Consider the following 15,774-nt stretch of genomic DNA (forward strand, 5'->3'; position numbering starts at 1 on the left):
CACTGATGTTTCTATCTCTCTCTCCCTTCCTCTCTGAAATCAATAAATATCAATACACACACACACACACACACACACACACACACACACACACTAATAAAAGAGAAACATGCAAATTCACCACCACTCTGCTACACCCACAAGCCATGCCCACCAGCCAATCAGGAGCGAGTCTGCAAATTAACCCAACCAAGATGGCGGCCGGCCATGGAGCTAGAGCAAGCAGGAGGCTTGGGTTGCCCTGGCCATGGAGGAAGCCAAGCTTCCCACCCGCCCTGGCCGGCCCTGGCCTCCACTTAAGGCTACAAAGTTTCAATTATAGAAGATAAATAAATCCTAGATACTTACTTCCAGCTGGCCTTGGCCTCGGCTCAAGGAGGCACTGAAAAAAAAAAAGGAAAAAAGGAGGGGCTGGGATCTTGGGTCGCCAGGGGGTGATCAGGCCAGGATGGGATGGCAGGGACCATTGGGGGTAAGCAGACCAGCAGAGGGGCCAGTTGGGGGTGAGCAGGCCATCAGTGGGGGTCAGTTGGAGGTGAGCAGGCCAGTGGGGAGGGAAGGTGGGGGCAAGCAGGCCAGCGGGGGGGGGGGCAGTTGGGGGTGAGCAGGATGGCAGGCAGAGTGGTTAGGGGCAATCAGGCAGGCAGGCAGGTGAGTGGCTGGAGCCAGCAGTCCCGGATTGTGAGAGGGATGTCTGACTGCTGGTTTAGGCCCGATCCCTGTAAGCCAGCAGTAGGACATCCTTTGAGGGGTCCCAGATTGCAGAGGGTGCAGGCCGGGCTGAGGAACACCACACCCCCCGCCCCCGTGCATGAATTTTGTGCACCCGACCTCTAGTATATATATATATATATATATATATATATATATATATATATATATATATGTATATTTTAAAGAATCAACCAATAAATGCATAAATAAGTGAAACAACAAATTGATGTTTCTTTGAAACCAATCAATCAATAAAAAATAAAATCAGGAATGATCCTTTTAAAAGTATTTTTTTATTGATCTTTAGAGAGAGTGGAGGGGAGAGGGAGACAGAGAGAGAAACATCAATGTGAAAGCTGAACACCAATCGGCTGCCTCCTGCACACCCCCTACTGGGGATCAAGCAACCCAGGCATGTGCCTTGACTGGGAATTGAACCGGCAACCTTTTGTTACATGACTGGATGCCCAACCAACTGGCTACACCGGCTGTGGCAAGAGTGATCCTTAACTTCCCAACATCAAACTGTCAGCAAATCATACTGATCCACCTTCAAAATGTCCCCACAATCTGGTCACTTCCCACTCCTCCCACTACCTGCCTGGGGCCCATGCCAGCATCAGCTCTTAGCCGTGTTGCTGTAATCACCTCCTCACTGGCCTCCGGGCTCCCACCCTGGAGGCTCTCACCTTGGACTTGCTCGTATCAGACTTGGCAGATCCTTGTCCCTCCTCAGCTCAAAACACTCCTGTGCCCCACACACTGTATGATTCCATATCTATGAAGTACCCAGAATAGGCAAATCCAGACCAACAAAGTAGATTAGTGGATTAGTAGATTACCTAGGCCTGGAGAAGGGGATGGAGGAATTGAGAGGTGACAGCTAAGCATACAGGTTTCTTTTTTATTTTTTAACATGTTTTTCTTGATTGGAGAGAGAGAGAGAGAGAGAGAGAGAGAGAGAGAGAGAGAGAGAGAGAGAGAGAGAGAGAGAGAGAGAGAGATTGGTTGCCTTCTCATACACACACAACCTGGGTATGTATTCCGACCAGGAATTGAATTGGTGCATGGGATGATACTCAACCCACTGAGCCACGCCAGCCGGGACACAGGTTTCATTTGGAGGTGATAAAAATGTTCTAAAATTGATTGTAATGATGGGGAATATACTAAAAACCACTGCATTGTATGTACACTTTAAATAGGTGAATTGTACAGTGAGTTATATTTCAATAAAGCTGTTACCACCCTGCCCCAAACCCTCCAAACAAAAAATCCTGCTTGGCCCTAGTTGGCTTGACTCAGTGGATAGAGCGTTGGCCTGCAGACTGAAGGGTCCCAAGTTCGATTCCAGTCAAGGGCACATGCCTGGGTAGTGGGCTTGATCCCCAACAGGGGGTGTGCAGGAGGCAGCCGATCAATGATTCTCTCTCATTGATGTTTCTATCTCTCTCTCTCTCCCTTTCTCTCTGAAATCAATAAAAATATCTAAAATAAATAAATAAATAAATAAATAAATAAAATTCTGCCCAGCTGATGTTGCTCAGTGGTCAAGTGTCAACCTATGAACCCGGAGGTCATGGTTTGATTCCCCGTCAGGGCACATGCCCAGGTTTCAGGCTCAGTCCCCGGTAGGTAGTGTCCAGGAAGCAGCAGATCAATGATTCTTTCTCATCATTGATGTTCCTTTCTTTTTTTCTTTTAAAATTTCTTTTCACAGTATTTTAGTCTTTTTAAAAATATATATTTTTATTGATTTCAGAGAGGAAGGGAGAGGAAGAAATAGAAACATCAATAATGAGAGAGAATCATTGATTGGCTGCCTCCTGCACGCCCCCTACTGGGGATCGAGGCCACAACCTGGGCATGTGCCCTTGACTTGAATTGAACCCGGTCAGTCTGCAGGCTGATGCTCTATCCACTGAGCCAAACCAGGTAGGCATCATTGCTGTTTCTTTCTCCCTCTCCCTTCCTCTCTGAAATCAATTATATATATATATATATATACTAGAGGCCCGGTGCATGGATTTGTGCACTGGTGGGGTGTGGCCTGTGGGGATCGGCCTGCTGTGGGAGCACTGCTGAACAGCTCTGGACCTGCCCTCTGAGCGGCTGCTAAATGAGGAATTTAGTCTGAGCTGATATTTTGGGGTAATGTCGTGGGTAAAGCCATGTTCTGTGTCCTGGAGGAACCTGGCAGACAGCTTTGCACCCCAAGGCCACTCGGTGAATGTCTTTGATGTGTGATGCCAGGTCGGTGACACCATCGGGGATGTTCAGTTCAGCCGTGCTCCAGGACCCTCAGCCATCAGGACAGCCTCCCCGGGGGGTCCACAGTCACATCCCCTCTTGCCATCTGCCTATGCCAGCTCCCCGCGCTCTTTCTAGAACACTCCTTAGAGGGCCTGCATCAGCTGGTGGGGTCAGGCCAGAGTCTGGATTGTCTCAGGTATTTGATAGGTGCAGAGCCCAGGCCTCACCCTGGGCCTGCTAGCGGCTGCTCCCCTGGGTCGACCTGTCGTTCTGGTCGTTCCGCCGTTCAGTCACTGCGCTTTTGTGTGTGTGTGTGTGTGTGTGTGCGCGCGTGTGTGTGTGTAAAATCCTTCCCGTGACTCTTGTCTTACACAGTAAACCCAGGGTTCTCACCACAGCTGATCGGGCCTATGTGTTCTGTCTTCTTCCTGCTCCCTCCCGCCCCTCTATTTTCTGAACACATCGCCTCCTCTCTGCCTTTTGCTCACTCTGTTCCAACCACGCTGGCCTCCTTGCATGTTCTGCCTCAGGGCCTTTGCACTTGCTGTTCCCTCTGCTTGGGATACTCTTCCTCTAAAATTCCCATGGTTCACCTCCTCCCAAGAGGCCTCCCGACCATCCATAGAACTCAGTGCCCTCTGCCAGGCTCCTCTCCCCCTCTCTGCTTTGCCTCCACGGCCCTCCTCCCTTCCTGTCAAACTGGACATGGACTTGCTTCTGCATTGCCCTCCTCCTCGGGAAACCATGAGCTCCCTGAGGGCAGTCACTGCTGTGAGATAAAAACTATTATCGATCCATTTTCCAGATGAAGAAACTGAGGCAGGAGAGGTGCAGTGACTTACCCGAAGGTCTCCCCGCATGTATGTGGCAGAGCTGGGAGATTGAGGCGAGGCTGAGGCACAGTCATAAGAGCTGCCAGGATGACTGGTACAGTTCTCAGCTTGCCAAGGGCGCCCCTCACAGATGCAGCCAGCGGCCATCACTGCTCTGTGGGCACGGGGAGCGAAGCACTGCCACCAGAGGGCACTAGACACACAGGGGTGTTTTCTCATCACAAGGGCCAGAAGGCCGCTGGCTGGAATTTGGTGGAGGGGCTGGCAGCCTGGCCATGCCCGGGACAGACTCCCACAGTGAAGAATTGTCCTCCCGGGGTCAGCAGTGCCACTGCGGGACCCACTCAACACTGGGCCCAGCGCCTGCCCTTGCAACAACCGTCCGAGATAGCGGTTAAAATCAAACAGGGATTCCCCAGCCTCCTGCCTGGGCTCAAAAGTAGCCAGAACAGCCCGGCCCACGTGGCTCAGTGGATGAGCGTCGACCTATGAACCAGGAGGTCATGGTTCGATTCCCAGTCAGGGCACATGCCCGGGTTGTGAGATCGATCCCCAGTGTGGCGTGTGCAGGAGGCAGCCCATCAATGATTCTCTCTCATCATTGATGTTTCTGTCTTTCTCTCCCTTCCTCTCTCTGAAATCAATAAACACATATATTTTTTTAATGCTTTAAAAAAACACACAGCCCTACCCGGTTTGGCTCAGTGGATAGAGTAACGTCCTATGGACAAAGGGTCCCGGGATCGATTCTGGTCACGGGCACGTACCTCGGTTGCAGGCTCCTCCCCGGCCCGGGCCCTGATCAGGGTGCTTGCAGGAGGCAACCAATCGATGTGTTTCTCTCACATCGATGTTTCCGTCTTTCCCACTCTCTCTGCAAATCAATGAAAAAAAAAAAAAACTAGCTTGGAACAAACCTGGCTGGGCCACTGACCGGCTCTATGGCCTCGGGCGAGTCTTTGAACCTTCCTGAGCGGGTCTGAAAAGTGAGGGTATGACCACCTCTCCCTCTAGCTGAGGAGTAAGGCAACACGTGTCAACGCCTTGAGCAGTGCCTGGGAGGCACTCAGTGCTGTTGTGTTAGCTGTGACTGTTAGTATCTGAGTGGCAGGTGCTCGGGTCTAAATCTGTCACCCCTTCCAGTCCGGGGCCCTCTGTGGGTGTGAATGTTCCTCTTGGCACAGTGAGTGTCTGCTGACTGACTAACCAGGCAGTCCGAGGGCCATGGCTCCCAGGGAAGACGGACACGAGGCCAGGAGGGGACCACAGGTTTATTGGGGGCTCCACACACGCACTCACGGTGTCACACGACCACGGCACGGTTACTCAATACACACGAGATGGCCTCCGCCCGCAGCTGGGGCCCAGAGGCAGTGGGGTGCAGTCTCCTCCCTTGCGGCCCAGACCCAGCTGGGTGCCTTCCTCCTGGGCAGCTGAGGGAGGGGCTCCGGGGTGGGCCCCAGGCCTGGAAGGGGAAGCGAGCAGGCAAGTCCATGGGAGGCCGGGGCGGAGGGGCCGCCGCTCACTCCAGGGACTGAAGCATCAGCAGCTGTTTCAGCACCTTCGTCTGGCTGGTCTCGCGGATCTCGCCGGCCAGGAACATCTCGTCCACGACCGTGTAAACCTGAGCGGAGGGAGGTGATGGGAGAGCCGGGTGAGGGAAGGGGCCCGGATGCTGGTCCCGCCCTGGGAGCGGGGGGCTCCGAGGCCTGAGAGCCGGGAAATGGGCGCCAGCAGAGGCGTGGCGGTGGCACAGGGTTACGGCCCCCCCCGCCCCTGCCTGTGGCCCTCAGCCGCCACTTCACCAGGAGCCCACCTTGTAAAAATTGAACACCAGGTCCAGTTCACAGACGTTGTGGAAATACTCGTTTAGGACCTGGGAGAGGAAGAGAGATGGTGAGAGACGGGCAGGGAGAGAGACTCAGAGACAGGAACAGAGGTCATCAGACAGAGATGGCAAAAAAGACAGAGACCGAGGGGGAAGAGACAGGAGGGGGACAGAGAGGGAGAGGAAGAGAAACAAGAATGAAGATCAGATGACGACAGACAACATGGCAAAAAGACAGACAGACTGAGGGAGAGGGAGAAAGAAACGGGAAAAGTGACGCATGGGCAGGGAGACAGACATAGACGGTTGCATAGACGACAGTGGGCTACAGCAGAAACAAGGACTAAAAAAAAGGGAAAAAGGCCCTAGCTGGTTTTGTTCAGTGGTTAGAGTGTTGGCCTATGGACCGAAGGGTCCCGAGTTTGATTCTCGTCAAGGACAAACGCTCGGGATATAGGCTTGGTCCCCGGGGGGCGCGTGCAGGAGGCAGCTGATCGATGGTTCTGTCTCATCATTGATGTTTCTCTCTCTCTCTCCCTTCTTCTCTGAAATCAATAAAAGTATATTACAAAAGGGAAAAATGAGAGAAACACAAAAAACAGTGAGGTGGGTAGGGAGAGGCGGCTGCGGTCGAGGAGGGTCTGCGCGTGCTGGGACCAGAGGCGGAGCCCGTCCTGGAGGCCACGAGGGGCCAGCCTGCCCCAGGCACACACCTCCACGAAGTTGTGGATGGCCTCCAGGTAGGCCAGGTTGTTGTCGTTGACGTCCACGCAGATGCAGAAGTAGAGGCCGGCGTAGCGTCGGTAAATGATCTTGAAGTTCCGGAACTGCGGGCGGAGAGGCGGTCAGTGACAGGTGCCCCAGGACCCAGCGTGCTGGGCAGAGTGGGCCCAGAACATTCCTCCTTCCTCTCACGCCCCCTGAGGCCCTGCTGGGCCTGGCCCTGTGCGGGGCACAGTGATGGCAGACATGGGCCTGGCCCTCCCCGCCCGGGGCTCACAGTGCAGTGCGGAGAGGTCCATCCTCAGACATCCCCAGAAAGGGCAGGGCTGGGCTGCAGGAGCCTAGAGGGGGCAGCTAACTCAGCCTGGGGGCCCAGAGGGCTTCCTGGAGGAGGGGGCGCCAGACCTGAGATCTGGAGGATGGGCAGGAGTGTTCCACGCAGAGGGAACAGCTTGGACAAAAGCCCAGAGCCCAGCAGGAGCCGGGCAGGTCCCACAGCACCCTCCCACCTTTCCGTGGCTCCCTATCGCCTCTGGGGAGGCAGAGTCCTTAGCCTGGACCACTCATTCATTCGTCCACAGACATGGCTGGGCACCGCCGCGGGGCAGGCTCTGTGCTGGGCAGCAGAGTCACCACTTGTAACCAAGACAATCCCAGCCTTGCTCCTAACTGAACTGGAACGGAAACCTTACTCCAGCGGCACATACAACCCGGGCATAAGTGCGCATAGACGGGGGGATGCAGGCGCTAACTTCATGTGTAAGCAGAGAAACGGGCAGGTGCAGACACAGAGATGCGTACGGGGTTGCAAAGCGCAAAGCCGTCAGCCAACAGCTGACAACCCAGCCCGGGACTGGCAGGGGTCTGGCGCCCCCTGGCAGCAGCTGCGAAGGCCAACGTCAGCCCCTGATGCTGCTTCTTTCCAGCTCATCCTGTGCTCAGTTTCTGACATCATTACAGTGATGCCTGCACACGACCCGTGGATAATCAGCATGGACCGGGGTGCACACTCTACTTTCCTTTCTTTCTTTAAAAAATTCTAATTGATTTTTAGAGAGAGAGGGAGGGAGAGACAAAAACATCGACATGAGAAGGAAACACACTCCCTACCCGGGACTGAGCCTGCCCCCCGAGCCCTGACCAGGAGTCAGACCGGACCTCTCGGGGCCTGGGAAGATGCCCAACGAGCTGAGCCCCGCGGCCAGGGCTACTTTTGTTTTAACTAATACCAATTGTGAGTTTAGAAAATGGTGGAGACCCCTGCTCTGGAGAGAGGGCTCCAGCTTCCCAGCGCAGGAAGCTTTGCCCGCGCTGCCTGTCAAACTGGAGGCCTCGGCAGAGCCTGACGCTGAGCAGCACTCAGGCCTGAGTCTCCCCTTCCGGCTCACCCTCCTCGCTCCTTCTGTGCCCGCGAACCCACTGCCAGGCTTCGCAGAATGCGGCCCGGACCCACGGCTTCTGCTACCCACTCGGCTAAGTCTCCTCCTGCAGGCTGAGTGGGTCCCCTCCCCTGCCCCTCAGGGATGGCCACCCTGTGTCCTGCCAACCCCTCTCCCGGAACTCCGACTCTGCTCCCTCCTGGACAGACAGACACCTCACTGATCTGCACCTCAGCCTGCTCTTTCCGAAGCCGGTCCTGTCTTAAAGTGACGGTGCCATGCTACCGCTCCACATCTAACCATTGGTCCTTCTGCTGGCTCTACCTCCCAGTCTTCTCACCACCCCCACTGCTTCCACACCTGTTCCCCTCACCTGCATCTGTCACCTGGACCCTGGCTGTCGCCTCCCGCGGCCTCCCCGCTTCTGCTCCTGCCCCCCATAGAGGGTCCCCAAGTCGGCCCACGTCCCTCTTCTGCTCAAAACCTGCCGTGGCTGCCACCTCCCTCTGAGGAAGGGCCCGCGTCCTCACCACAGCCCACAAGGCCCTGCGCCATCTGCCCGTGTTATCTTTGTCCTCATCTCCTCCCTCCCTCCCCTCCACCTCAGGCAGCTGGCCTTCTTGCTATTCCAAGAATGCCCCAGTATGTTCCCGCCCCAGGGCCTTTGCACTTGCCAGTTCCCTGGGCTTGGAATGTTCCTCTCCCAGATACCACGTCCTTCCAATTCTTAACTCCTTCAGGCAGGTCTTGGCTCACATGTCACCTCTTCAATGAGGGATTTCTGATCAAGCCATTTAAAGCCGAATTCCAGCCCCAGCGCACACACCCGGCACCCCGCACTCGGCACACCCGGCACTCGGCACTCGCATCTCCCACGCGCATCCCCCCAGCGGCTGCTTGATGCTCCGGCCCGTCACCACCTGACACTGTATCTTTACCATCAGCTCTGAGGGCAGGGACTCAGTCATGTCTCTTCCGTTCGCTGCAGTATCCCCAGCGCCCAGAACAGCGCCTGGCACACAGCGGCTCTCAATACATATTTGTTGAATTCTTTAGGACAATCAGCTTGGTCTCTTGAACAGGCTAATACCATGGGAACTAAAGGTGGAGACGTCTAGCCCTGACCGGTTTGGCTCAGTGAATAGAGCGTCGGCCTGGGGATTCAAGGGTTCCGGGTTCGATTCCGGTCAAGGGCATGTACCATGGTTGTGGGCACATCCCCAGTAGGGCGTGTGCAGGAGGCAGCTGATCAATGTTTCTCTCTCATCGATGTTTCTAACTTTCTATCCCTCTCCCTTCCTCTCTGTAAAAAATCAATAAAATATATTTTAAATAAATAAATAAATAAATAAAATAAAGGTGGAGACGTCTAGGTGAAAGGAGACCAAACGGACACGGCAGCCAAAGCAATGCCAGATTCCTGACCGGCTTTTAACAACCAAATTGATAATTTGGGGGAAATTTAAATATTCATTGAGTATTAGAGTAATATTTAAAAAGTACAGCCCTCGCCAGGTTGGCTCAGTGGATAGAGCACCAGCCTGTGGACTGAAGGGTCCCGGGTTCGATTCCAGTCAAGGGTATGTGCCTCGGTTGCAGGCTCAGTCCAGGCCTGGTTGGGTGCATGAATTTTCACTCAACGTCTCCCTCATTGTACTAATCTGTATGTTTGAAAAGTTTCACAATGCAAAGTACCTAAAAAAAGGAAGACAGCAAGCTAACAGCATGCTGAGTGAATGAATGTGGGAAGGGAGGAGGGTCTGGGGGTTATTGCAAACAGGACTTGGGCAGGAGGCTGGAAGGAGGCAGGGCGACACAGGAGGCATGGGGGACCGGGGTCTGTCACCTCCACAAAGTTGGTGTGTTTGGCATCTCGGACTGTGACCACGGCGTGCACCTCCTCGATCAACTTCTGCTTCTCATCATCATCAAACTGCATGTACCACTTGGCCAGGCGCGTCTTGCCCGCTCTGTTCTGGATGAGGATGAAGCGGATCTGGGGGCAGCAGGAGAAGGAAGTGAGAGAGGCAGGGAGAGAGGGCCAGCGCTACATACACCCAACAGCCCCACCCGTCACCACCAGGGAGACAGGGCCACACCTCCCTGCTGCCTGCCTTCCCCAGGGCCCCATCCCAGCTCCCGCCAGCCCCTGTGGAGAGATTTCTCTTCCGCAGAGCAGCCAACTCTGCTCTCAGCTCCAGGGCCCTGAGTCCAAGCAAGGCTCCACCACCTGGTGTGCCTGGCCTTGGACACAGATCCGCCTTCCTGAGCGCCCATTTCCCCACGGGCAAGACAGGTTTCCTTCTCAGGCTATTTTGCAGGTTAAATAAATTTGTGAAAACAGTTCAGTGGCTGGTACATAGCAGGCACTCAACAAATGTTTGCATTGCAGACATCTTTGGTATGGGTCCTGGCAGTGCCAACTTCTTTTTTTCTTTTTACTTACTTTTTTTTTTTTTACTTACTCGTTTTTAAAAAATTGAGATATAATTCACATACCATAAAATCCACCAAACATGTATATAGCTCAATGGCTTTTAGTATATTCAGACAACTGTGCAAACATCACCACTAATTCCAGAAACATTTCCATCGGCCCAGAAAGAAATCCCCCACCCATCAGCAGTCACCCTCCCTCCTCCAGCCCCCAGCAACCATAAATCTTTCTGCCTCCATGGATTCCATAGAAGTGGAATCACACAGTGTGTGACTTGTATCTGGCTTCTTCACACAGCACGATGTTTTCAAAGCTCATCCATGTTGTATCCCCCTTTGTGGATAGACTTCATTTTTTGTATCCACTCAGCAGTGGTTGGACATTTGGGCTGTTTACATTTTTGGGTGATTATGAATCATGCTGTTCTGAACATTCATGTATAAGTTTTTTGTTTTTTGTTTTTTCATGTATAAGTTTTTATGTGGATGTATGTTTTCATTTCTCTTGGACAGAAACCTAGGAGTAGAATTGCTGGGTCATAAGGTAACTCTATATCTAACTTTCAGGAACTGCTACACTATTTCCCAAAGCATTTGCCACTTTTTTTTTCTTTCTTTCTTTTTTTTTTAGTTTTGAAAGGCATTGGGGGTCAGAGGAGCTTCAGCTAAAGTTGCTAAAGACTAACCCTTGACTCAGGACCCCGTGCTATTTATTAACACAATTTATCCTAAGGCAAGGTGGAGATAATGCCACTTCTTAAGTGACATAACCGCTTGGTGCCTCAGTTTATTCACCTGGAAAATAGGGCCACATAAGGGTGTGATAAGGAGTAAACAATATATGCGAAGTACCCAGAACAGTACTTGGCTCAGCTTATGCACACCGGGTCAGCTATGAGTACCATCAGTGATGGTTAGAAATTTTGTTTTTATGATTCTGAAATGCCAGGTCAACTGTCATAGGGCTACTATGAAAACTGAATGAGTTAATGCCAGGAGTGCTTAGCAGAGTGCCGTTACATACTGAGCACTTAATAATAAAATTAGCTATTATTATGACCAAGGGGCATTTGACCGAGTGGCTAAGGACTCAAACTCGACAGTCTGAATGAATCTCGGCACTGCTCACTCTGTGTCCATGGTCAAGTCACTTAACCTCTCTGGGCCTTAGTTTCCCCTTCTGTATAATGGACATAACAAGAGTCCCTCCCTCATAAGACTGTTGCACAGGTTACTAAACATGACTAGCACATACTATGTGACACATAAGCATAGTGGAACCTCAGTTCTCAAACTTAATACATTCTGGAAGGCTGTTCAAAAAGCGATACATTCGAAAACCAAGTCATTTTTCCCATTTAGAAATCATGTAAATTGAATTAACCCATTCCGGACCCCCAAATGATTCCCTGTTTTAACCTTTCTCAGTTGCCTGTGGTCATTGTTCCATGAGCACTTTCACACCCTCAGCAACATCAGGACCCTTGATGGCCTCCTTACCTTTTAAAATTGTACTGATCGTGGATTTCGCCATGCCAGACTCGGGAGCCAGATCAGACCCCTGAACACCTCTATCACCCTCTGCAATTTTTTATTTTTTAAGCTCTATTGTTGTTGTCACACTTTCCTTTGCACTTTGCTGCTACCACTAACCTTCTTAGAACCCAGGGAGACTTATGTTAACGGCGCGAGGTTTAGTGGTAAACTGACTCATCCTCGAGCCTTCTCTCCTGTCGCCTGAGAGGCGCCTGACTGATCATACAGGCATCAGTATGAAAAGGGTGTTGGGTCCAGAACCGAAGTGTTGTTGGACAACAGAGATATTTTTCCATGAACAGTTTGGTCGAGATGGGAGACATTTGAGAACCGAGGTTTCACTGTATTAGTTCTTAGTAATATTTATCATTCACCATCACCTGACTGAGAAAACTACGGCCCAAGTTCACCCGGATAGGAAGCCTGCCTTTGGGCCCAGTTCTATTTGAGACAGGCATGCTTATGCCCATTTTATAGATAAAGAAACTGAAGCCCAGAGAAAGAAGTCTCACAGCCAGCAGGCAGAGCTGGGGGTCCAATGGCTTTGCTCTGAACTCCCTTACCCTGCCCAGCGGGAGCCCCCGCCCTGTCGGAAGAGTCCACTCTCTTTCCTAAATCTCACTCTCCACACATTCTATCCACTTCCCCCAAGCAATCAAGCTGGCTTCCAAGAACCCCTTCTGCTGAGCCAGGGAAAACCACTTCCTAGCAGGGCAGGGGCAGGGGCAGGAAGGAAAAGCGCCTGTGTGGGGGTGGATCTATAGAGGCGGAGACATTTGGGGCCTTGGGGAAGGAGAGCTAGAAGCAAACCTACAGAGTTGAGGGAGAGCTGTTCTGACCCACCACCATTCATCTGTTTTCCCAGCTCCCTGCCCAAAGAATCCTTTCTTATGATCCAAAAGCCCCATCCCGGGGAGCAGGTGCCAAATCCGGTACCCAGTCCTTGCCCCAAAAGCCCAATCTCTCACTTCCATGCCTACTCCGACCCCCCAACTCACCTCCCCGTTGGGAAGGCCTGTCACATCGCACCCCATTTCATTTCTAGTATCCATCCCCTACCTCCAAGCCTTCTTCCCCTCTGCGGCACACTCTCCCGGACTCTCAAGGCCCATTCCCTACAGTGGTCTACTTCCCGCCTCCACTTCCCAGGCTCCCACCAACAGTATCCCGCCTGTTTCAACACCCCCTTCCGCCTGCAATGCCAGCTTCCTGCCTCCAGAGACCCTTTCTCTTTCATCCCGATGTCTCGCCTTCTCCCACGCTCCTGCCACACACTCCCAGAGGGCCCTCCTCTCGGGCCGCCCCCTCCCTGCCGCCAACTCCTTTCTACCCTCGAGACCCTGCCTCAGCAATTGCCTCCCTGTTTCAAAACCCCCCAATCATCTCCAATGTCCCCCACTCGTACAGCCCTCTCCCCTTGGCACCTTATCTCCAACGACCCGTAGCCTCCAGACCCCCGATGTACCCCCAAGCCCAGAATCACCGCTCAGTTCCCCGCTTCCCGGCCTCTGATCGGCCCCAATCCCGAGAGCTCGCGCCCGGCCCAGACCAAGGCATCGCAGAGGGGGGGCTTGTCAGTGCCCGACCCAAGCTCCAATCTGCACGTGAACCCACCCTCCTCCCGTCCCCAACGCGAGCGCGCCCCAGTTACCATGGCGACCCCCGTCCGGACCCCAGCTGCCCCGGTCCCGCGGCGACTGGGCGGCTCCCGCTCTGCAAGGTGTTGGGGGACCCAGGGCTAGAGCGGACTTCCGGCAGAAGAATCCGCTTGCCCTCTAGCGCACAGCCCGCTGGGAATTGTAGTCCCAAGGATGGGTTTGCGCGTCAGGGTGTCACGGTGGGGAAAAGAGACGGTCCTTCTTCCCAACATCCTGAGAAATTGTCCGTTTTCCTCTGTCCGGTTCAGACTCCACATGCATGCTAGGAGTTGTGGGTGCATGTCTCTTCTGAGGACTACAATTACCGAAACCCTCGGCGGCGAGCAAGGTGAGCGTTGCATTCTGGGAAAAGTAGTTCTAATGGCCCCTCCTCCAAGGCGAGATGGGCATGCTGGGAATAGTAGTTTTAAATAAGAAACTGCGTGTGGGACGCTGGATATGTAACTGTCTCAACGTGCTCACCCAGGGCTTTGTTTAGAACACGTTGAGGGTTTCCCTGTGGGAGACGGAGAGTAGTATAAGAGCGTGAACTGTGTGCAAATTCTGCCGTTGCACTTCCTAGCTGTGAGACTTTGGGCCAACAACTTCACCTCTTAATTTCGTCTGTAAAATAGGAGCGATCAAGGGGTCGCCCCGGTAGGATTGTTTTAAAGCTTTGATAACTTCCAAAGTACATAGCACCAAAGTACAGTGCTTGACACATAGTAAGTGCTCAATAAATATTAGCTAACATCATGAATATTCATCGTTAACCTCAGGTAATAGGGATCTTCTTACTTCCTATCCAGAGGTACACTGTCTTCTTTAAGCTACGCAAATTGGCCAAGGGCTTTCCCTCCTCGTGCCTTTTGGAACGCCTTCCTCCCTTCCTTCTAAGGCTGGCTTCTTCTCTTTTTTAAAAGATGTTTTCATTTATTTTAGAGAGAAAAAAAAAAAAAAACATCCATCGCCCCCTACTGGGGATGGAGCCCGCCAGGAATAGAACTGATGACCTCTCTGCCCATGGGACAATGCCCCTCGGAATGAGCCACACCAGCCAAGGAGAAACTGGCTTCTTTTCTTCCTTTATTTAGTTTAAACACCACCTCCACAGACCTGTTTAGAGGCCCTACATATGAAGGTTCCCCTCTCATACCCCCAAAATTATGTAGGTAAGTAGTTTGTTTGATTTTTCATAGCCTTTATTACAACTTCTTTCTTTATTACAACACTCAATGATTTTATTTGGTGCGTGTGTGTTGATCTCCCAGTAGGTGGTAAGCTAATTGAGGGTAGGGAGGCTATTAACTGTATCTACATTACCTAGTGTGGCGAGCCGGCACGGCCATGGCATGCTCAGCCCCAGGGCGCCATATGTGCCACGCCAGCTCAGCCAGGTTCAGTGACCCTGAGAGGGGGCGGTGAAGGATTGAGAAAAGACAGACAAGAGAATGAAAGCTGGGTCTGGTTGGGACACTGTTCCCAGATGGAGAGACAGGCCACAAACTACAAGCCGTGTCTTTATTTTATAGCAGGTGCCACGAGGCAAAGTAAGGGCGTGGTCAAGATGTTTACAACATTCTCGTGGGTTTCGATCCTACTCAATTACATGCACCTGAACTCTATCAAGCTTTGTTTACTTGCAGCCTATATCACTTAGGCACATGGGGCCACGTGTTCGGACCATAGGTTCAAGCTTACAACTATAGCTGTTGGCTATCATTGTGCGGGGAGGGCTCTGCCCTCCAAGCTGGGACTTGCACGTGGCCACGAGAGGACTGTGCCCTCTCATCAGTCCGAGGCTTGAACCTGTTCAAACACTGTAGCCGCTCTCCACAACCTAGAATATGATGGCACGTGGAAGCACTCACCAAAGGTATTACTATCGATACTGAAGGGAGACTGGCCTTAATAAAAACAAAGCATATCCGCCCTAGCCAGTTTGGCTCAGTGGATAGAGCGTTGGCCTGTGGACTGAAGGGTCCCAGATTCGATTCCGGTCAAGGGCATGTACCTTGGTTGCAGGCACATCCCCAGTAGGGGGTGTGCAGGAGGCAGCTGAATCGATGTTTCTCTCTCATGGATGTTTCTAACTCTCTATCCCTCTCCCTTCCTCTCTGTACAAAATCAATAAAATATATATATTTTAAAAAGCACATCCTAGATAATGTAGTGGTCAGCAAACTCATTAGTCAACAGAGCCAAATATCAGCGGTACAACGATTGAAATTTCTTTTGAGAGCCAAATTTTTTAAACTTAAACTTCTTCTAACGCCACTTCTTCAAAATAGACTCACCCAGGCTGTGGTATTTTGTGGAAGAGCCACACTCAAGGGGCCAAAGAGCCGCATGTGGCTCGCGAGCCGCAGTTTGCCAACCACGGTCCTAGAACAATGTAATTTTAAAGTGTTGTATTGCAGAAGAACCAACACAAA

General features: G+C 52.3%; 1 protein-coding gene across 1 annotated transcript; it reads right to left on the minus strand.

Annotated features, from left to right (window-relative positions):
- Nucleotides 1–5,053: 5,053 nt before the first annotated feature.
- Nucleotides 5,054–13,452, minus strand: AP2S1 (adaptor related protein complex 2 subunit sigma 1). Its single transcript, XM_079800298.1, has 5 exons — nucleotides 13,354–13,452; nucleotides 9,577–9,726; nucleotides 6,342–6,455; nucleotides 5,617–5,676; nucleotides 5,054–5,424 (listed from the first exon to the last, which is right to left on the minus strand). The coding sequence occupies exons 1-5, from the start codon at nucleotides 13,354–13,356 to the stop codon at nucleotides 5,323–5,325; spliced, it is 429 nt and encodes a 142-aa protein (XP_079656424.1). The 5' UTR covers nucleotides 13,357–13,452; the 3' UTR covers nucleotides 5,054–5,322.
- Between the last annotated feature and the right edge of the window lie 2,322 nt (nucleotides 13,453–15,774).

This window comes from Cnephaeus nilssonii (genome assembly GCF_951640355.1).
Source record: "Cnephaeus nilssonii genome assembly, chromosome: 20".
NCBI classification, from domain to species: domain Eukaryota; kingdom Metazoa; phylum Chordata; class Mammalia; order Chiroptera; family Vespertilionidae; genus Cnephaeus; species Cnephaeus nilssonii.

Bases quoted from the DNA above. Each gene is read 5' to 3' on its own strand.
- AP2S1 (XM_079800298.1), bottom strand. The intron at 5,677-6,341 runs GTGTGTGCCTGG...TTCCTCTCCCAG, and splicing joins CCATCCACAACTTCGTGGAG to GTCCTAAACGAGTATTTCCA. The intron at 5,425-5,616 runs GTGGGCTCCTGG...CCCTCCGCTCAG, and splicing joins TGGTGTTCAATTTTTACAAG to GTTTACACGGTCGTGGACGA.